The sequence below is a fragment of the Entelurus aequoreus genome, linkage group LG25 (assembly GCF_033978785.1).
Source record: "Entelurus aequoreus isolate RoL-2023_Sb linkage group LG25, RoL_Eaeq_v1.1, whole genome shotgun sequence".
Lineage (NCBI taxonomy): Eukaryota > Metazoa > Chordata > Actinopteri > Syngnathiformes > Syngnathidae > Entelurus > Entelurus aequoreus.
Window position 1 is genome coordinate 22,154,936 of NC_084755.1, and position 23,671 is coordinate 22,178,606.

Consider the following 23,671-nt stretch of genomic DNA (forward strand, 5'->3'; position numbering starts at 1 on the left):
CATTAATGGGAGCCTTAAAAAAAAAAGGGGGGAAAAAATAAGTAACTAAATAGTTACTTTTCACAGTAACGCATTACTTTTTGGTGTAAGTAACTGAGTTAGTAACTGAGTTACTTTTGAAATAAAGTAACTAGTAATTGTAACTTGTTACTGGTTTTCAGTAACTAACCCAACACTGGTGATATGCAAAATGCTAAATGGCTAAAGCTAGCATCTATTGAATGTACCAGAAGTGCAGTACCTGGACAAGTGGAAGGAGAGAGCTGATTGGAGGAGACACAAGGATCACGGCAAGACACAGGTGTACTAATGATGGAACAAGGTGTAGACCATGTAACAATGAGCACATGGAAAACAAAGACAGCAGAAAACAAGGTAAAGAAGGGTTATATATAGTGTGAATTGAGTGAGCAAAAAAATTAGCAAAATGCTAATAAATATCTCATAAAAGAAATGTTGAATTTCTTATAAAGCTTTTTGAATGTACAACTAATATCAAAACACTGAAAAAATGTTTCCAACATTCTGAACATGTGGTTATCAACATCCTGTCTGGTTGATATTAATACAAGACAGGAAGCGACCGTTTCTTCAACAGGTGTTTTGTAAGGGGATGGGACAAATGCAGAGGACAAATTTCACCACATCTAGTGTGTGTGTGACAATCATTGGTACTTTAATCTTAATCTTTAATCTTAATATAGCCAACAAACTGAAATATTGTAAGCCAAGAACACAACGGATAAAAAGATTAACGATTAAAGATTAAAGTACCAATGATTGTCACACACACACTAGATACACGTTGTCACCAGGACACAGGCAGATGCCTGGGGCCCCCAGGTTTCCACAGGCCCCCAAAAGTCTCAAAAAATAATGATTAAAGTTTCCTTCTATTTAAAACAAGTATTTACTTATTTCTGTCTTAATTTATGTATTTAAAAATACTTAATCAAAGATGCTGCGATGAGGTGGCGACTTGTCCAGGGTGTACCCCGCCTACCGCCCGAATGCAGCTGAGATAGGCTCCAGCAACCCCCCGCAACCCCAAAAGGGACAAGCAGTAGAAAATGGATGGATGAAATAATCAAAGATGACTGTTGAGGTAGATCCGCCCTCTCCCTTCTCACGCAATGGAGTATTACACGTTATTTACTGCACATGTGCAGACTTGTTTCAGGAAGACATTCCGAAACAAACTTGTTGGCGCGGTTAGGAAAAGTTTACCCAAGTGGAGCAGAGAACAGAAAAAGGTAAGAAGAAAATAGTTTTAATTGATGATTCAATGACACTGAATGTACTGTAGAATTCAGGCGTCCCCAATCGCGGGTCCGGGGAACGGTACCGGTCCGTGACACATTTGCTACCTGGCCGCACAGAAACATTAAATCATTTATAAAGGACTGCATTTTCTCCGACTTAACTTTCGCCTGTCCCACGAGACACACCAATAAGATTATTTATAGATGTACAATAAAACTCCTTATAGGAAGTTGCCATTTGTTATATTTGTTATAACTTTGTGACATGATACAATGCACATTAATGAACATATAAAATATAAATGTGACAGATTGTAGCCAAAGGCTGATTTCCATCTGCAGTCCCCAGCAGGTTACCATCAACCTGCTGGGGATGTCATTGCAAAGAAACTAACCCCCCCCCCGTTATAGTGAGTTTTATTTTTCTTGCTGTATTTATCTGCCACAAATGGAAATGCCTACATTAAATCGGTCCGTGGTGCAAAAAAGGTTGGGGACCAAACTTGCCAAACTCGAGACCTCCGAATTCAGGAGAGGCGGGGGCCGGGGTTAAGGGCCTATATATATATATATATATCTATATATATATATATGTATTTTATTATCTATATATGTATATAAATAAAATAAATACTTGAATTTCAGTGTTCATTTATTTACACATATACACACACATGACACTCCTCTACTCATTGTTGTATTTAAAAGTGCCTCTGAAAGAGCATAGGTATGGGCAGCATCTGTGAAATTTAATTTGCAGGAAAGGAGTGATTTTAGGGTTGAATTTGTCCATCCTCGTTCTATTCTGTCACTCGTCGTCGCCATGACTGTCTCTTCTTCGTTCTTCTGCTTCGTCTTCTTCTTGTTGTGTGTGCAGTTGTGCACTCTCCAAAAGCCGTAGATGTTATAACGTGACTGGGCCGGCATGCTGTTTATATGAAGTGACGACAGGCTGTCCTCACTAAGGTCCGCAAGGACCTGGAGGGGGCGTGCCTTAAGTCCGGCTGGAAATCGGGAGAAATTCGGGAGAGTGGTTGTCCCGGGAGATTTTCGGGAGAGGCACAGAAATTCGGGAGTCTCACAGAAAATTCGGGAGGATTGGCAAGTATGTTGGGGACCCCTGTGCAGATGATCTACAACAACACCAGTCAGAGGGCGTTGCTGCCTGTCAGGATGCAGAGGTGAAGTGGAGAGTGACGCTTTCATCACAAACATGTGAGTATTGGTGCCCTCAAAATGGTAACCTATTGTAACTCAGGGTATGGTATAATATAGTGCTAGCTCAGCTGAAAGGCACGCTACCTCAGTGTTGTTCTCAGTGCTGCCTTCAATACCGTTGATCAGAACATTCTTTTAGATCGCATCAAATTGTGTATTGGTATGTCATGTTTATCATGTTTAGCTACTACCTCACTAAAAGAATTACCTAGTAAAGAGTAATGGGAAATAATCAATAAAATGGTGCACGTAACACAGTGAATGGTGGGGAGAAAAAAGGCCACCTGAAGAGAGTGCATGGGTCCATCCATCCATCCATCCATCCATCCATCTTCTTCCGCATATCCGATGTCGGGTTGCGTTGACAGCAGCTGAAGAAGGGAAGCCCAGACTTTCCTTTACTCAGTCACTTTGTGCAGCTCCTCCCGGGGGATCCCGAGGTGTTCCCGGGCCAGCCGGGTGACACAGTCTCCCAAACGTATCCTGGGTTTCCCCCGTGGCCTCCTACTGGTCAGACATGCCCTAAATACCTCCCCAGGGAGTCGTCCGGGGGGCATCCTGACCAGATTCCTGAACCACCTCATCTGGCTCCTCTCGATGTGGAGGAGCAGCGGCTTTACTTTGAGCTCCTCCCGAATTACAGAGCTTCTCACCTTATCTCTAAGAAAAAGCCCCCCACCCGATGGAGGAAACTAATTTTGTCGTTTCGGTCATAACCCAAAGCTCATGACCAGAGGTGAGGATGGGAACGTAGATTGACCAGCAAATTGAGAGTTTCGTCTTCTGGCTCAGCTCCTTCTTGACCACGATGGACCGATGTCCGCATCACTGCAGACGCCACACCGATCCGCCTGGCGATCTCACGATCCACTCTTCCCTCACTCGTGAATAAGACTCCCAGGTACTTGAACTCCTCCACTTGGGGCAAGATCTCCTCCCCAACCTGGAGATGACACTCCACCCGTTTCCGCACGAGAACCATGGACTCGGATTTGGAGGTGCTGATTCTCATCCCAGTCGCTTCACACTTGGCTGTGAACCGATCTAGTGAGAGCTGAAGATCCTGGCCAGATGAAGCTATCAGTACTACATCATCTGCAAAAAGCAGAGACCTAATCCTACAATCACCAAACCGGATCCCCTCAACGCCCTGACTGTGCCTAGAAATTCTGTCCATAAAAGTTATTATGCGGACCAAGCTCTCACACCGATCATACAGGAAGTGGACCACCACAATTAGACGGTCCAATACCCCATACTCTCTGAGCACTCCCCACAGGACTTCCCGAGGGACACAGTCGAAGGCCTTCTCAAAGTCTACAAAGCACATGTAGACAGGTTGGACAAATTCCCATTCACCCTCAAGAACCCTGCCGAGAGTAAAGAGCTGGTCCACAGTTCCACGACCAGGACGAAAACCTCACTGCTGCTCTTGATCCCAGGTTCAACTATCTGGCGTAGCCTCATCTCCAGTACAACCAGATACAACTTACCACCCTCCGGTTCCCCTTCTTAACGAGAGGAACCACCTGGCAATCCAGAGGCACCGGCCCCGATGTCCACACAATGCTGCAGAGTCTTGTCAACCAAGACAGCCCCACAGCATCCAGAGCCTTAACGAACTCCGGGCGGATCTCATCCACCCCTGGGGCCCTGCCACCGAGGAGTTTAACTACCTCGGCAACCTCAGCCTCAGAAATAGGAGAGCCCACCACAGATTCCCCAGGCACTGCTTCTTCATAGGAAGACGTGTAGGTGGGATTGAGGAGGTCGTCAAAGTATTCCCTCCACCGATCCACAACGTCCTGAGTCAAGGTCAACAGCACAACATCCCCACCATATACGGTGTTGACAGTGCACTGCTTCCCTCTCCTGAGGCGGCAGATGATGGTCCAGAATCACTTTGAAGCCGTCCAGAAGTCGTTTTCCATGGCTTCGCCAAACTCTTCCCATGTCAGAGTTTTGGCTTGTCGGTACCTATCCGCTGCTTCTGGGGTCCCATGAGCCATGAGCACTTTCCAGTACTCCCTCAAGGGAATCCAAAAAGGGTGGGTACTCTGAACTGCTGTTTGGTGCATCAGCACAAACAACAGTCAGGACCCGTGCCCGACCCGGATTGAAATCCAACGTACGGGCTTTGAGCCGAGGGGCAACAAGAATTACCACCCCGGCCCGTCTCCGCTCACTGCTTGCAACACCAGAGTGCATGGGTAAATTAGCAAATTTAATTCCAAAGCCTTGCACCAGCTCGTTACGTTTTAAGGAGGTTTTATATGAAACAGGCAACACACCACGAAGAAAAATAGACCTTGAGACTGCAGTATTACGTAAAATAGTAACTGGGACTTTTACGTTGCTATCAGACAGTGAGGCAGCACCCTTCATAATAAAAGGGGAATAAACAGCTGGATCCGCACACTCACTTTTAAAGGAATGTGGCACTGAAGGGGCCTTTACCAGAACTACTGGTTTTGATTTGGTTCACTTCAACAAGGGACAGCTGTTTTTAAAATTACTAGGTTTCTTGCAGTATGTGCACATGAGCCTTACTTTAACTGTGCCATCAGTAGGCTAAATGAACCTCTTCAACATGTGCCATAGTTAGATGGTGCCACATGTTGCCTACTTATGTGATGGTGCGTGATTGGACCATGCTGCAATGGAGAAAAGGCTTTATTGAAGTTTCCTTTGCGGGTCAGAACATACTCGTCTGCGAAAATAGCAGCAGACATAGTATTAACTCTTTGTACCAAGATGGTTATTCTTTTTGCATCTTAACTCCAAGAAAACAGACATGTTGATTATTGTCCTGCTAGAAACAAGCACATGTTTGCGGTTACTAATTTGAATTACGATAATAAAACAATTTTCTGCCAAAAAATCTTGGCATTATTTGTGACCCAACTTTCTTGTTTCTGCTGCATATTAACAATGTTACTAAAACAGCAGTAATATCACTAAAATCAGAGTCAGAACCAGCTTTTTTGGCCAAGTGTGTTTAACACACAATTAATTTGACTTGAAGACTGTGCTCTTTGTTCAATGTAAGAAATGTGTCCCATTTTGTCCACTTGTGACTTAAAGATCATTATACATGCGTTTGTTACGTCTCGTATTAAACAATGTAACGTATTATTCTAGGGTCTCCCCATATCCAGCTTTAAAATATTTGTGTTTCAAGTACGCAGGCTTATTAGAGACCACCAGAGCCCTAAAAATGTTTGCAGGCATTAAAGTGTTTTCTATTCCGGCTGCATTCATCTTTCCTTCTACCCTGACCAGTCTCTGGGTTCCTGCCGCTGAAAATCATCCCCACAGCATGATGCTGCCACCACAATGCTTCAATGTGGGGCTGGTATTGGCCTGGTGATGAGCGGTGCCTGGTTTCCTCCAAACATGACGCCTGGCATTCATGGCGAAAAATGTAATCTTTGTCTCATCAGACCAGAGAATTTTGTTTCTCATGGTCAGAGTCTTTCAGGTGCGTTCAAGCAAACTTTTTACGAAGAAATGGCTTCCGTCTGACCACTATACCTTACAGGCCTGATTGGTGGATTGCTGCAGAGATGGTTGTCCTTGGAGAAGGTTCCCTTCTCTCCACAGAGGAATGCTGTAGCTCTGACAGAGTGACCATCAGGTTCTTGGTAACCTCCCTCACTAGACCAACATGTAGCGATTAGAATTAAACTTAAGGTAGCGGAGTGAAAGTGGTAAAAGTAAAGAGTATGTTGTATTAAAACTACTCAGACAAGTACAGTTATCCAAAAAGTTACTTGAGTAAATGTATAACAAAATGAATGTAGCACATAACTACCCATCTCTGGCTATGCACACATATCCAAACACAATCAAAACGTCAGGGAGCACACCGGAAAAAATATCAAATCTCAAGGGAGTTGCTTGAGAAATATTTTTTGAGGAACAGCTTTTCCTGTGTTCATTCTTTTTTTTATGTAATAGTATTTTCATTGTAAACACATTATGTTCTATCACTGTGACAGTTTACTACAGGTACTTGGACTTCTGGGGTAAAGGAACGCAAGTCACAGTTACATCTGGTAAGTCAATATTTGTGGTAATTATATTCTACTGGAAAGGACAAGTACATTATTTCAATATTTCTGATTTGGTGCAATAATTTATTGATATCAAGTAGTTCCAGTATTCGAACAGTAGAATTAGACCAATTTGCCTATCTTAAGTAGACAAATATATGCTAAAATCTGTGAGATAATACATAACAATTGAAAAAAATACCTGACATGAGTATAATGAAGCTTTGGCGAGTCCATTCTTATTGGTGGTTTGACAGGTTATTAAAGCATACATTAGCAAATTGATCTATCATCGACAGCAACAGAGTCTTATGAAATATGACAATGATTATTTTGCTTAAATTTGAGTTTCTGCACTGTGGTATCTTAATAATCAAACAGGTTTTGTTTTTCTAAGCTTTTGAGTGAGCTATTCCATTTATAAAGATGTTTTCCAATGTTAAGAAAAGGTTCACTCAAAATGTCAGATAAAGGAGAATTAAATAATTTGTGATATTTAAAATATAATAAGGTCTATTGTGCAATTTGATCTACAATTTAAATATGGTTTAATATGGTGGGTGTTATCTCTTCACCATTTTCATGGAATTGTATCATAACCGACTACTTATTTTCTTTTCCTACAATTTGAATATGGTTTAATATGTGTCTTCCCTTTACTATTTTCATTTAATTTGATCCCAACTGACAACTTGCTTTTCCTTTCACAGGCACACCAGTCCCACCAGTCCCACCCACTGTCTTTCCTCTGATGCAATGTGGCTCCGGAGCAGGAGACATGGTCACTCTCGGCTGTCTGGCCACCGGCTTCAAACCTCTTCCACTGACGTTTGCGTGGAGCAAAGACGGGGCCGATTTGTCTGACTTCATTCAGTATCCTTCAGTGGAGAAGGACAACCTTTACACGGGAGTCAGTCAGATCCGAGTGAGGCAAGCCGACTGGGACAGCAGGGCCAAATTTCGATGTGTCGCCAAACATTCAACTAAAACTGTTGATGCCGTGATCACCAAAACAGAAGGTAAGACGTGTTTACAGCATATCTTGTACTGTAGTTTTAAAATAGGTACAATGAATGTGACACAGCTAAAGGTAATCGCAGTAATGTGCTGTCACTTTTGTAGTATATTTGGATTTGGTGTATTTGAAGTTGTTTAAAAAATATATATTGGTTTTCAGATGCCCCGGTTTTAGTATGATTCAAAGTGGGTTATTTTGTATTCTACACAAAATAACCCACTATGGAGCCAAATTAAGTTGTAGTGTACAGTAATAGTCAAACAAGAGCCCTAGAAGACGTATTTCCAGACTGTCACTGAATGCACCACACTGCTAGTAGCTCATCCTTGTCAGTAGTCCTCCAAAAAGGTAAAAGTGATGTTAAAAACTATACCTGTTTTTAAAAATATAATTAAGCTCTGCAAAAAGTGTTTTGTGTAAATATATTTGGATATCTGGAACGGGGTAATTAGAAATAGATGATTTTTTTATGTTCACATTTTTTTACACACAACACATTTATCTGAAAATTGCACATTATTTCATACTATCCACACAAATGATGTTATTGTTGGTGATAAAGCCAACAGTAAGGTGGAAAGAAAGGTCTGACTCTTCCTTGTGAAGCTGCTTACTCTGCCTTGTCTGTCAGGGAAATAATTGTTGCAGCCGTTTTTTTGCTTGCTTTTTGTTTAATCTACGCTTGCTTGTCTCACATGCAGGTTGTGTACGATCTAATCTTGCTGTTTTAGTAGTGTCGACCCTGCAGAAGCCATGAGAAATAGCATTCAAATGACGTTTTGAGTTGTGTATATATATTTGTTGTGCAGACATATACTTAATATGTTCGTGTTTCAGAGTCCTTTTACAAGTTGCCAACTCTGAAAGTGTTGGCCTCCTCTCATGGTCAAGATGAGGCTTCAATCGTCTGCTTTGCCAAAGATTTTTCCCCAAATGTTTATGACTTCAAATGGCTGTATAACGAAGAGGACATCTCCCACGGAATAGAGCAGGTCATAACTTTGTCTAAGGCCAGAAAGACTGCAAATGGAACAACGCTTTACAGCGCGGCGAGCCTCATCACGCTCAAGTCCGACGAGTGGTCATCTGGCACCACTGTAAGGTGCGAGTTTAAGGGGAGGGACGCACATGGAGATGTGTATATCAACTCATCTGTGAGCAACACGCGTGCAACAGTTTCATCTAGTGAGTACTTTTCTATTTGTTTATTTTAGGCTGTGTTCACACTTTGGTTGAATCAAACTCTGATTGCAAACAAAGCATGCAAAAATTACAAATATGTAAGACTCTTTGTGTGTGACAACAGGGTGTTTGTAAAAATTAGTGCGGTCAAATGATTAATTATTCAAATCTGATTAATCACTCTTTTGAATTGGCATGAAATATACATTTTTACCTGCTTGCATTATTTAAATGACCCTAAAAAGGCCCCCGCAATTGGGCACAAATGTAATTTTTAACGTGACAATGACATACAGCAACATTTTAAAATGTTTTACTTGAATGCACTGCTCAAAAATTCAGAGAAAGTTGTATCCTGAGTTCCCTCGGGGGTATTTTGAAATTAAATATGCCAGAGAGCACACCAGTCGGAGTCCTCTCACTGATCTCTCTCTATAAATATACCAACCCACGCACCTTTTAGGTAAAAATCCACGGTTAAGGTAAAGGAGCATGTGCGGTCAAAATAAATTGCGGGATTAATCTGTGTATATGCATGATTAATGCAATTTTTTAGTTGATGAATCACATGAGTTAACTCGTTACATTTAACAGCATTAGTTTAATTATATTTTTACACCAAAAAATATTTTGCAAAAATTGGTTTGAATCAAGTGTTGATCCTCACCTCAAGAATTGGGTGCATTATGTTTGTGGTACAACAAAAAAAGTATGCCACCTTTCAGGTAACCATCTGCAGTTAAAGTAAAGGAACATGTATGCTCAAAACAAAATGTGTAATTAATATGCGTGTACCCATGATTAATGCACTATGTTGTGATTAATTACATGATTTTACTGCCCTAGTACAAATAAGCTGGTAAAAATAGCAACGTCTAAAAAACAACTCATTTTGGTTTGAAATAATTGAGTTAGGTCAATAAAAGTGTCCAATCAAGTCCTTCAATGCATATATTTTTGGTCCGAACCACCAGTGTGAACGCGGGCTAAAATGCAACACACTCAATGTAAATCACACAACGGCCTTGAAAAAGTCTTCCTGTCCATTCAACAGGCGAAGGATGCCCGGAGGCGGATGTCGATATACAGATCAGCGGCCCCACAATGGAGGACATCTTTCTGAACAAAAAAGGCACGGTGATATGTCAGGTCAAAGTTAGCAGGCTATCTGTGCAGAGTATTTTGTGGGAGGACCAGGATGGCAACGAGATGGCCGGGACCTTGAAAGCCCCCCCGCCGGGCAATTCGGGCCCATTTGAGACTCGTCTTGACATCACGTATGACGAATGGAGCAAAGGCATAGGGCGCAACTGCGTGGTGAAGCATTCAAAGATTGCGCACCCAGTAAAGAAATCCTATAAAAGAACTGCTGGTAAGAAAACTGTAAATGTTTGATACTACTTCCTGTGGTCAAATGTTGTTCTGTCGCACTTGCAGATAAATCACCTCAAAATCCTGCGGTGTTTATGATGCCTCCAGTGGAACAAACTGTTAAAAACATGGTTACCCTGACTTGCTTAGTGAAAGACTTCTTCCCCCAAGAGGTTCTGGTGTCTTGGCTTGTCGATGACAACCCCGTAAACTCCACATACGTCACCAGGACCACCCAACCTGTAGAAAACCAAGGCGTGTATTCAGTCTACGGCCAGTTAACGCTCAGCCTTGATCAGTGGAAAAGGAACGGTGTGGCGTATTGCTGTGCCATTTACCACCAATCTGTGGCCAACACACCCAATGTCCTTGTCAGGTCCATTTCATACAGAACCACCGATAACGTCAACATGGACAACCCCAAATTGTGCAAGGCCCTGTAGATGTGTTCTGTGTCACTCTTGTCTTCTCTTCTTTGCTCTTGGTTGTTTGCTGCATGTTTAATGATATTGTGTGTCCATTTCAAATCAAAATAAATAAAAAAAATCACTTTGCAACTGTTGTATGTCGCAAGCTGTTCATGTTGTCCTTATTTTTAGCTACGTGTGACTTGCAGTGTCACTAATCATGCAACAAGGATTAATAGTATGTTGGGGTTTTGAAAGAGAGTATTAAAGTCCTTACTCGTAGAGATAGGTGGTCTGTGTGACTTGTCTTTATACACGTCTTCTTCCTCTCCTGGGTCTTGCCCTAACAAACACAAGAGAGATCATGTTTTAAAGACACACACTGAAATAATGGAGTCTTTCAAAAGGCAATTCAGGGTCTCGAGTTATATAGCACTACTTGTACTCATAAAATCAACATTATAGGACACATTTGTTTGTATAAGCACATAATACAGTAATAATAAATACAGTGTGTATTGAAGTACTACTGTACATCCACCAGACTTCCTGGTGGAGATGAGCCACCAGTGGAACAATGCTGTGGAAGCCGAGCAAGATAACATGGGGAACACGGCGCTCGCCTTCATCATTCTCTTTCTCATCACGCTGCTGTTCAGCATTGGAACAACTGTCTTCAAGGTAATAATACAACTTTTGTTTTTGAGTTGAGCACTTAACTGCTCCTTTACATACTGTAGGTGAAAATAAGTCTGCAATATTTCTAAAGAACATTGGTTGACGGTAAACATTTTATACAGTAATGCACTTTTTGGGGAATTTTGTCCATCAATCACAATCTTTCTGTGAGACCAAAACACACGTCATTCCCCTTTCTCTTCATACTAAATAGTAAAAGACTGCTAGTAAAAGGCGGCTAACAATACAGGTAAATGTGATACGATCTTTTTCACCAAACAAGCCCTTCAAAAAACATCCAAAAACCTCCCACACTGTTTTATATACATGCTGTAAGTATGTACGTCATGTAGTAACAGGCACATTCATGATAACATGTAACTTGCTGCCACAACCTTCTACTATAATACTAATATTAATATTTTTTTAATTTGCAAGGTTTACAGTAGAACTATGCATACTTTTGGGTTTGACTGTACACTTTGTTTGATAGACACACCATTATCCACCATCAATAGTGACACACACTTATCATTACAGTAGCAGGGCAGCCATGCAGAAATATTGCTGCATGCTTTGAATGGGAAAAAGTAGGGGGAACAAAAGTCTGGTGGAAAAATATAAAAATTAAATAGAAAGAAGTAGAAAGCCACTAGTCCAAATCGACATCCAAACCTAAATTATTACATGAGTTTATGACAGGATAGTGTGAAATCAAAAATGTAGTTTTTATCGGTTTTAGAAGGAAATTTGTGACATTGCAAACATATGTGTTGTTTTTTGTTTAGCTTTAGCAGTTTGGATAATTTAAGGAAGACAGGTGGTACAAATGGTTTGGAAAACAATTGAATTGCACAAAACATACCAAGGATCTCTTTTTGGATTTCCAATAGGATTAATAAGTCAGTCTGTTGTGTGTATTATTTGTGCATTTCTTTAATATATTTTTGTTTTTTTTCTCTTTCAGGTCAAATGAACACATTTTTTTAAATGAACTGTAAGTAATCATATTAATTTACAATTTAAAGAAAAATAAAAAATAAAATGTGGGTGATGCTTTTCTTGCAGATTTTTCCTCAGAAATTCAGAATGACCTGAAAAAGCTGCAGCTGGAAAGTACAAAAAAAGAAAATAACTTTTTAGTGTGTTATAAAACAAAACAAAACCAACTTTAAAGATGTGTCCGTGTATGAAATGTATTTAAATATGTCATCATCTCTTCTCACACCTGGCTTTTGTCATGCACTGTTGCGCCTCGCTGAGTTTCACTTCTGTGTTTTTTCTGTACTTTTATCTTCTTCTTTTTTTTAAAAATGTTGCTTATGCTCGCTCAAGCGGAACCCTTTCCACCTGACTGTTAGTACTATAAAACTACTTAAAACTAAAGACACCTGCACCTTTAGAATTGTGACAACAATCTGAAGGTATGTGCAAGTAATTTGCTACATATAGAGAAATAGCCACATGCGTCATATACGTATTTTCTATTTCAACAGAGAGGATGGAGAGGATTGTGTCTCCAAACATGACATTGTATCCGCTGTGGGAGGGCAACCTTGCAGGAGACTCCTCTGTCAAACTTAGGTGCGCCTTAAGTGGCTTCTTCCCGGACACGCTGAGTGTCGAGTGGCTGCAGGGCAACCGAATCATCGACGGCGTGCAAACCGTGAGCAAGTTTCAGAGTGTGACGGCCCCACAGACCTTCAGTCTAATCAGTGAGATTGAGCCTGGTGTAAAAGAGTGGACAAACGGCTTAAGGTTTACCTGCAAGTCCACTCACAACAAGGTGGAAGAGAAAAAGTCAATCAGTATCTGTGAAAGTACGTATGTGTCTGCCGTCTCGCATTAACACAGCTATTGTCATCGTCTTGTAACAACGGACGTGTCGCCTGGCAGCACAGGCAAGCGTCCCACCTTCCGTTCATGTGGAGCTCCCCAGCTTCAAGGAAGTCATGACGGAAACATCCCAAGTGAAAGCAACATGTTCGGTGCGCACCGCATTGGATGCCGTTGTCACATGGCAGCTGGACGGCAAAGCAGCCAGCGACCAAGCGAGCGCGTACGCTAATGCGTCTCACGTCATCAGTACTCTGACAGTGTTGCCTGATGTGTGGAGACAAATCAGGATTCTCAAATGTAAAGCGGCGCATCTTTGCTTCCCGGACGTCAAGGAGACCGTACGTGTGTCAGGTAGGACGACTGAACAAAATCGGAGTAAGTCCACTCCTCACAACTCAACACATAGTCAGTGTACAGCTTGTCCATTTACTTCGTACTGAAAAATGACTCAACACTCGGCCATTATTGTCCAAACAGCTGGGAACAAAAGTGACTATACCAAGATAACATCATGGCCTGAAGATGCATGAGTACTGCCGGCACTGGTGAGATGCGGTTCTTTAAGGGACATCCAACTGTGACATTGTGAAGTAGCCCACTTCCTCCACTGTAAAGTCAAACTACTGGCTAATAATTGGATTACTTGATATATATATATTTACATTATGATGAAAAAAAGAGGACCTAAAATGGAACCTTGAGGAACACCACTAGTATAACTAAAAAAGTTGAACAAATGACTATTGACTGCATCTGAAGTAGACAAGCAACAGCAACACCTTAGTTACATAAAGTGTATTAAAAAAATGTAACTGCCAAAAAGGACTTGAAAGGGTTCCTTGAGGAACGCCTCAGTTATGTAAATCACAAGGTTTGACCCCAGTTTTCTACGTTTGCTAGCAAGGTTGAAATGTCTGTGCAAAGATCTGCCAATGTGTTTACATTGGTCCAAGTTCCTCTACAAGGGGTCGGCAACCCAAAATGTTGAAAGAGCCATATTGGACCAAAAATACAAAAACAAATCTGTCTGGAGCCGCAAAAAATTTAAAGCCATTTTACAGATAGTGTGTCATGAGATATAAATTGATTTAAGAGGACTTAAAGGAAACTAAATGACCTCAAATATACCTACAAATGAGGCATAATGATGCAATATGTACATATAGCTAGCCTAAATAGCATGTTAGCATCGATTAGCTTGCAGTCAAGCAGTGACTAAATATGCCTGATTAGCACTCCACACAAGTCAATAACATCGACAAAACTCACCTTTGTGCATTCATGCACAACGTTAAAAGTTTGGTGGACAAAATGAAACAGAAAAAGAAGTGGCATAATGATAAAACACGTCCTAGAAAGTCGGAGAAAGTTATACATGTAAACAAACTACGGTGAGTTCAAGGACCGCCAAAATTAGTAGGACAAAACGGCGCTCGCCAAATACTCGAATCAGTGAAGCATGTTTAATATAAACAGTGTGATTTATAACAACTGGGAGGTTTGTGTCATGTTTGTCCTTCTACAGAAACCATATTAAAACAAAAAATATATTTTTTCCCCTCCTCTTTTTCCATTTCTCATACATTTTTGAAAAAGCCACTAGGGCGGCGCTAAAGAGCCGCATGCGGCTCTAGAGCCGCGGGTTGCCGACCCCCGCTCTATACTGTACAACAAGAGCATTTGTGTTTTTAGAAATTGGCTGCAAAAAATTTTATTTGAAGATTTGAACTGAACTCGGGGGCCGGTATGATGTCATTTTAATTTTCCTGAGGGAACTCTCCTGAAGGAATCAATAAAGTACTATCTATCTATTACCGGCGGCCGCCAGTTGAATAACCCTGCAATACAAGATGTACACTGACTACTCTAAGTTTCATTTCCATCGTATTGTACTTTGAGACTATTAAATAAAACGTTAGCTGAAATGTGAGGGGTGTATTTACTGTACTCTGATGAGCTACTGTATCTTTGAGAGACTGAATTCCACCTTTTATCCTGTTATGATCACTTAGGTGTTGCAGTCACCGCTCCACTGGTGGAGATGAGGCGATCTCTTGCAGATTTACAGAATAACAACAGCGGCGTGTTCGAGTGTGACATCACGCAACTGGACGCCATCGACCTCTACGTCACATTTCAGGCCGACGGTGTGGATATTTCTAACAAACAGTATGTTGATCTCCCTGAAGGCCTGGGCCCACATTCCATCCGTCCACGTTTCAGTTTGCACGAGTCCTACAGGAAGAGTGACGCAAATTTAACCTGCAAAGTGAACCAAGGCTTCTCCGACAGCTTCCGGTCAAACCCCATATACGGCCTTTTTGGTGAGAGTCTGACTCATCAGAGCTGGATTCATTTGACACAATAATTTGAACCCATTTTCCAACAGTGGACCCATCAGTGGAACTCTTTCTGGCCCCCAGTGAGGAATCGAAACCTCAGAGGGTTCTGTGCTCTGGTCGGGGCTTTAACCCTCAAATTAAATGGTTCAGCGAGGCTAAGCAGAGAGCGCCGTCAATTATTAGCATCAGCATGAGTGCGGATGGACGTGTGGCTGTGACCAGTCAACTCCACGTCCCACCGATAGAGTGGCAAACTGGGAAGGTCTTCACCTGTCGAGTGTCTGACAAGTGGCTGAATAAAAATGTCACCAAGACCATCAGCATTTGCTCCGGTAAATAATCATAAGTACCCTATTGGCATGATGAATGAAAAAAAGACAACTCATAACATTGTCCTTCAAATATCTGCATTCGTTTGTCCCTCAAGAAAAATATCGGCTTCCCAAAAACTGCTGTAAAAATATTATTCAATATTTTTTCCACTTTAACTGTGACAGTCTTTCAAAATCACTTAAAAGCATTAAAAGAAATGTATACATACAGTATATATCATTTAACCCTTTGAAAGCAACTGTTTGCTGAACTATCCATCCATCCATCCATTTCACTACCGCTTATTCCCTTCGGGGACATGCACCTGGAGATAGGTTGATTGGCAACACTAAATTGGCCCTCGTGTGTGAATGTGAGTGTGAATGTTGTCTGTCAATCTGTGTTGGCCCTGCGATGATGTGGCGACTTGTCCAGGGTGTATCCCGCCTTCCGCCCGATTGTAGCTGAGATATATTGTTCCTAAATTCAAAACAAAAAATATTTCCATTAAATATATTTTAAGGAACATTTCCTTAATATTATTATCATTATCATTGTGCTTTATTTCAATATCATCATTATTATGATTTTTTATTTTATCTTATCATTAGGCCCTAAGATAGGTTAATAATTGACAACTTTATTGATTTTTCATGCATAAGTTCATTGCATTGTTTTTCTATTTCTTCAAAATACATATTAAATATTCATTATATTTTGGGGCTTTAACCTTTCAAAAGCCATTATGCTTAAACCACACTACTATTTATTATTGGGAATGAAATAAGAATAATAAAACACACACTTGCCATTACAGTAAAGCACAAGTGCAGAATTTGTTTTCTGCTCGCTTTGAATAGGAAACAATAGCGACATCTGGTGGATATTTATACAAATCTATACTGAAAGACCAGTAGTCCACATTAAGATCTAAACATAAACATTTGTAACTTCTGTTAAAATAAATGTAAAACCAAAGGTTGCATTTTTATTTGTTTTCATACAAGCATTTTTTGTCTTTAGATTACAACACTAGTGTAATAATAAAAAAATAAATATCTTGCAAATTTTACCTACTGTATGCTCATTCATCACATCCAAAATGGCTTGCAAATAAAACCGTGAATGGCACAAAATGTTCAAAGATTTTAAAAGGATCTTAATATTTGTTTCTAATCTCACATTTCATGTTATTTTACAGTAACCCCAATATCATCCCAACAAGTTGGAGTGTTTGTTCACGGACCCCCACTCACAGAGTCTCAGCAGAGGGACAAGGTGACCATTACTTGTCTTTTGGTTGGCCCTCGACTTCATGATTTTGTCATCTCCTGGAAAGTAGATGGGAAGAAATACTCTCAGAATTCCCACACGGAGGAGCCGACTCGTCACAGCAATGGTACAGAGACCTTACGGAGCTTCCTCAGTGTGCCAGCAGATGACTGGGATGCATATAAACAAGTGTCCTGTGAGGGAAAACACAAGTGTTCCAACCAGGGCCATGAGGACTACATCAGCAAAAGCAGAGGTATTGTCTCAACATATATTCACATTTCCACCAGATAGCACTATCACACCATTGTTTTTCATCCTGGACAAGTATGTGTGTGTATTTGTATGAGTGTGTTTGCACAAATGTGTCTGTGTCTGTGTGTGTGTGTGTGCCATGTGGCATTTTGACACGGTTATAATTACACACTGAAAATAACATTGCATGTATACTGAAAATAGCATTTTTTTTCTCTAAAACAACATGAGTTAAAAATGTTTATAGTTTTTATTTTTATGAAGGACAGTTGAGGTTTACGACTTTAACTAGTGAAGGTTTAAAGCAGATGGAAATATTATTAATGTAAAATTGTAAACATTAGGAAAAAAGTGCATTTTGATATTAACAGTATGAATGTAAGAATTTGACAATGCATACTTAAAGGCCTACTGAAACCCACTACTACCGACCACGCAGTCTGATAGTTTATATATCAATGATGAAATCTTAACATTGAAACACATGCCAATACGGCCGGGTTAACTTATAAAGTGCAATTTTAAAATTCCCGCCACACTTCCGGTTGAAAAACTCCTTTGGATATGATTTATGCGCGTGATGTCACAAAATCCACGGAAGTGGTTGGACCACATCGGACCCGATACAGAAACCTCTTGTTTTCTTCGACAAAATTCCACAGTATTCTGGACATCTGTGTTGGTGAATCTTTAGCAATTTGTTTAATGAACAATGGAGACTGCAAAGAAAAACGTTGTAGGTGGGATCGATCGGTGTATTAGCGGCTAAGTACAATACTTACAGCAACACAACAAGGACTAGCAGACGCCTAGCCGATGCTTGCTGCCAAACCCACGGATGAAGTCCTTCGTCGCGCCGTAGATCGCTGGAACGCAGGTGAGCACGGCTGTTGATGGGAAGATAAGGGCTGGCTGGCGTAGGTGGAGCGCTAATGTTTTATCATAGTTCTGTGAGGTTTCAGGCACAACACCGGTTGTTAAGTTGCTAAAATAGCCTTAGCGTCGTTAGCAACAGCATTGTTAAGCCTTACCAGGCTGAGAATTTTTAACCGTGTAGTTACATGTGCATGAATTAATAGTATTGTTGATCTTCTGTCTATCCTTCCAGTCAGGGATTTATTTATTTTGTTTCTATCTTCATTTGAGAACGATGCTACCACATTAGCTCAGTAGCTAAGTGTGTCACCGATGTATTGTCTTGGAGATAAAAGTCACTTTAAATGTCCATTTCGCGTGCTCGACTCTCATTTTCAAGAGGATATAGTATCCGAGGTGGTTTAAAATACAAATCCGTGATCCAAAATAGAAAAAGGAGAGTGTGGAATCCAATGAGCCAGCTTGTACCTAGGTTACGGTCAGAGTGAAAAAAGATATGTCCATCACTGCCTCTCTAGTACTTCACTGTAACGTTCCTCATCTACGAATCTTTCATCCTCGCTCAAATTAATGGGGTAATCGTCGCTTTGTCGCTCAGAATCTCTCTCGCTCCATTGTAAACAAAGGACAATTGTGAGGAATATTACCTCCTGTGACGTCACTTCCGGTACAGGCAAGGCTTTTTTTTATCAGCGAGCAAAAGTTGTGAACTTTATCGTTGATTTTCTCTACTAAATCCTTTCAGCAAAAATATGGCAATATCGCGAAATGATCAAGTATGACACATAGAATGGATCTGCTATTCCCGTTTAAATAAAAAAAAATAATTTCAGTAGGCCTTTAAAACAAAAAAAATCTGCTACCAGCACAAAGAAAGGCTGTTTCTTAAGAAAGTTGCACATAGGTTTAAAAAAACTTTTCACATTGATCCCCCTTAGATTTCTCCTTTTTGCAGTTTAAACAGTGAATTTTCCAGGTTGTAATAGTAACAACAGAACACATACACACACACGCAGACAGACACACACACACACACACACACACACACACACACACACACACACACACACACACACACACACACACACACACACACACACACACACACACACACACACACACACACACACACACACACACACACACACACACACACACACACACACACACACACACACACAACATGTAATTAAAAACAACAACAACAACAACTCAGTTCATATTTTTTGCAATATGAAGAGTTTAAACATTGTAAAAACTAAATAATATATATGTTTACAATTTGGACTAGTTTAGATGTATTTCAAAATGAAGTCTGAAAACAGTTGAAGATAATATCATATATTATATTTCAGTGCCCTCTAGAAATTTGCCAATTCACGCAAATTCGCACCGTCACCGCACATTTTGTCCTCCAGTGTAATTTTTGCCAATCAAATGTAATCATAATAATAATATTATATAATCATAATAATAATATTATGATTATTATTATTATTTTGCAGATCGACTTTGTTTCTGATCATCGCTCAAACGCGCACAGTAACTGTCTAACCAAAACTTATTAACACTTTATTGCTCAAACCGCACAGCTGTCGTCCTCCCGTGTATAGCTCACACCTTCTTCTGGGTTCTGTCTACGGCGCTAAGCCTTCTGCGTAATGTAGTACAAGAACATTTAGCAACAGACCAGCGTCCCCACTTTCTAGTTTACTTGTATTTATATATTTAACTAACCTTTTTTTATCCAGGGTAAGACAATCAAGAACAGATGCTTATTTGGAATATTGACCTAGCAAAGAGGCTGCATTTACATGTTAGAGATGTTGAAGTGTGATAATAATCTCTCATCATCATTTATTTACCAACAAAAATTACCGCAATAGAAACTCTCAACAGTTCACAAATGCTTTTTACGTGCGGGGATGAATGTGTTGGAATGTAAATGAATGTTTAAGAGAGATAAACTCTTTTCAAGTGTAAACCAAACATGGATAATGTCTCCAACTTCTGGCCGATGCACAATTAAGAAGTTTTTGGTCCTGTTTCTTTTTATAATTATTTGTAATTATTACTATTATCACTTTTCACTTATAAATGTGTTTTTGTGTTTCTTTTATCAGACTTGTATCCACCAACAGTGCACATAATACCACCGACCATCTCAGAGCTGTCACTGTCTGATGACCTCACACTGACTTGCCTAGTTTCTGGATATTTCCCAGATAACGTTATAGTGTACTGGGAGAAAGATGGTCAAAGATTGCTTGACTACACCAACAGCCCTTCGTGGAAATACAGCAGCAGCAATACTTATTCAATGAGCAGTAGAATTAATGTGTCTAAAACTGAGGACCACGAATCCAGCTATTCTTGCGCTGTCAGACATGAGTCATCTCAAAGTCCTTTTACGAGCACTATAGAGGACGTGTTTGGTGAGTAAAAGTCTTAACATGACTTTGTGTTTGCACTACATACTTCCTTACAACTTTCATCTCTACAGCCACAGTGACTCCTACCCAACCGTCAGCCATCTTGCTCCAGGGTCGTGGTGAACTGGTGTGTCTGGTGTTCGGCTTCAGTCCCGCGTCCGTTAACGTCTCCTGGTTTCTGGATGACACCAATGAGCTGTCGGACTTCAACACCAGTCAACCCAGCAGAGGCCCAGATGGGAAGTTCAGCATCCAAAGCCGCCTTCGTCTGTCTCAAGTCAACTTGTTACCTGGGGCGGTTCACACCTGCAGGGTGACACATGTGACCGTTACACTGACCTTGAATATAACCAATCCAGGTACTAATGAGCTGATTTATGATTATCTTGCAGAAAAATAAACTCATTTAAAAAATAATTCCACAGTGATTTTGCCGGATTGCAACGTCTTGGATGACATTGCTCATGCAGTTGTTAACCAAGATATCAATGCGGAAAGCTGGTATATGTCTGCCACATTCCTTGTCCTCTTTCTCATCTCCACCATCTATGGTGTGGTGGCCACCCTGCTTAAGGTGAGATATAGATAATAATTCTATTTTTAACATAATTTTTTCATTGTATACAAATGATCAAATTTAATGTGAAATTTGACCTCACTTTATCCCGCTTTTTTCTCCTTTAGACTAAATAATTCTGTCAGTGGAACAGATGAAGACAGTGGATGTTTTATTGAACTACTTTTGACATATAAATAAAGATTTGGTTCTAATACTGTATCACTGGTTTAATTTTTGCTTTAACAAAACAGTATCACAACAACATAAAAAATAGAATATTGTTTCTGCATTAAAACAGTAAAAACAAGAAAAAACTAAAATAACACACCCTCATAACACACCCTCAGTTACTCACATTGACCACACGAGTGCACCAAAGTTTAAACTGTAGTAAAGCTTGCTTGCTTGACAGTTTCGTTATACATGCTTGAAAATTGACAATACTTAACTAAAGAACAATTTCTTTACAGCAACAGATAATTTTTTTTAAATTTAATTTTATTTCCATCCACAGCATTTTTGAAAGTATGTACACACTCCTAGTGGGAGTCTCCCACTATACTGTCTGCATGTGTTGTGTATATAGTGGGTTTAAAGGAATTTCCATCTTGGAGGGATGACAACTCAGCAACATCAAGGACAACTATTGGCTACCTCTGCTATGAATTGGCTTTGTCGATGTGTGATTGGCCGGGGACTTGAGTTAGTAGGCCCAAATCTGTGACGCTGTTGCTGGGATGTGGATGCAGCATGCGGATGCCATCCTAACTGCCAAGGGGCCGGTAACAGGGATGCATGGCATCAGGCCCACGGGACGGCCTGAGAGGGTGTCACTGTCTTTGACCACCGTCACATCCCATACTAAAAAAACGAGTTACAGTATATTTGATAGGGAATTATCCTAATGTTTAGTACAGTGTAGTAATGCATATGTGATTTGTAAAATAAACAGTCTTGACGCATCTATAAGATGGTATTTTTTACTGTATAAAAAATTCTGAAAAGATGGGTGTCTTGGAAATGTATACATGCTAACCACAGGTGTCACCAAACGACTTTTGTCCCCTTGCACTTTACACCCGCATCCATAACCAAGGTTGGCTAGTTTTTGTGGCACAAAATAAAATGTAGTTTGTGGCTCCATTTCGGTCTTCAATATTACAAGGATTTGATTTGTAAGTAGCTAATCAAAGTGAACACGCCAAGGTTTCAAATGTCACTAGTTATTGAAAATATAAATAGTGTGCATCTAAATTTCTTTAGTTCACTCCTAATATACCTTTTCGGACATCCTATAATAAAAAACTGAAAATATGGGCTGTATTGCATTGTTCAAAATAAACTGATACCACTACCACTTTGAAGGAATCACCAGATAGTGGCTAGATTCACATTAATGTGGCGTTACTGACACCTAGTGATCCATCAGTATACTTACTACCATATTTCACAATCTGTTTATCGCTCTCTTTAAAACACATTGATTCAACTGATCATCAACTGTGGGCAAAATTTAGCAAATCACAATCAACTATAAGAATCCTTAGTCGGAGACAGCCCTTGATATTAGAATATAGCAATGCACAAGTTTATGTATATATACCATCCAAACATATACGAAAAGGAGTAGGAAGTAGCATACGCTTACTTGCATCTTATCTTACCCCTTCTCCATACTTCAGTAAAACTACTTGATGTTTGAATGTTATCACTGATGTTCTCAATGTTTGGGGGCTCCCAGTGGCATAAGCAGCCACTTATGGCACATAGAGAGCCCGCAATTCTAAAAATAAATAATTATAAACTACTCAGAAAACATAAGCGATATGCAGCTTTTGGGTGAAATTTCAAGATGTACCTAACATTTATATTATGCAGTATAAATTTTACAGGTGAACTTAATTCAAAATCCTTGCACATGTCCAACTGTTTCAGTACTTTTTACACAACTTGCTATTCTCAAACAAGCAGCTTAACTGTAAAATGTACAACAGGTGCAATTTATTAAAGTATTTTTACAGAAAAGCATACTGAACAGTATTTATTGTTGTCACTCATCCCGTTTTAGTTTTAACGCTTCTATATGCAGTCTATTGACAGATATCATTTGGAGATATATGTTACTTTGTATTAGAAATGGCAACAGCAGAGGATGCATGACCATGTACAAGCCAGTCTGAAGAAAAAAGAAGGAACCTATTCACTACAGTGTCGGATTACATTTGCAGATTCGCGCAAGGATCTTCGGGTAAATTTAAACCATATATGGAGATATCGTCTGACCTCACAGGGCAGAAAACGTCACTTGAACGAGTTAATTTCAAACGGCTTGTTTCGAGAAAGTATGAAGGAAGGTAAGATTATTCTATAAATATCTCCGCAATGCTTCCACTGTTAAATTTCAAATTTTCGAGACTTATGGGGATCCCAAATACACAAAAGCAAGTACCAATAGGTAAGAAAAGTTGATTTTGCATTATAGGTTCCCTCTAAGTATTGTAGTGTCCTGACAGAAGTACACAGAGTCTGAAGCTCGTTTTACACTTAATTACGAGCCTTAGCACGCCAACAGCAGCCATCATAACACCGTTAG

General features: G+C 40.1%; 1 protein-coding gene across 1 annotated transcript in view; it reads left to right on the forward strand.

The window, feature by feature from the left end:
• Window positions 1-21,295, forward strand: part of LOC133642547 (uncharacterized) — a 36,440-nt gene extending 15,145 nt beyond the window's left edge. Inside the window, exons 2-12 of the mRNA XM_062036807.1 lie at window positions 6,475-6,538; window positions 7,246-7,554; window positions 12,688-13,011; window positions 13,088-13,381; window positions 15,043-15,354; window positions 15,420-15,704; window positions 16,886-17,212; window positions 20,211-20,522; window positions 20,591-20,878; window positions 20,945-21,093; window positions 21,204-21,295. Coding sequence (XP_061892791.1) covers window positions 6,475-6,538; window positions 7,246-7,554; window positions 12,688-13,011; window positions 13,088-13,381; window positions 15,043-15,354; window positions 15,420-15,704; window positions 16,886-17,212; window positions 20,211-20,522; window positions 20,591-20,878; window positions 20,945-21,093; window positions 21,204-21,212 — 2,673 coding nt within the window. The 3' untranslated portion in view covers window positions 21,213-21,295. The remainder of the gene's footprint in view (window positions 1-6,474; window positions 6,539-7,245; window positions 7,555-12,687; window positions 13,012-13,087; window positions 13,382-15,042; window positions 15,355-15,419; window positions 15,705-16,885; window positions 17,213-20,210; window positions 20,523-20,590; window positions 20,879-20,944; window positions 21,094-21,203) is intronic.
• Window positions 21,296-23,671: the final 2,376 nt, after the last annotated feature.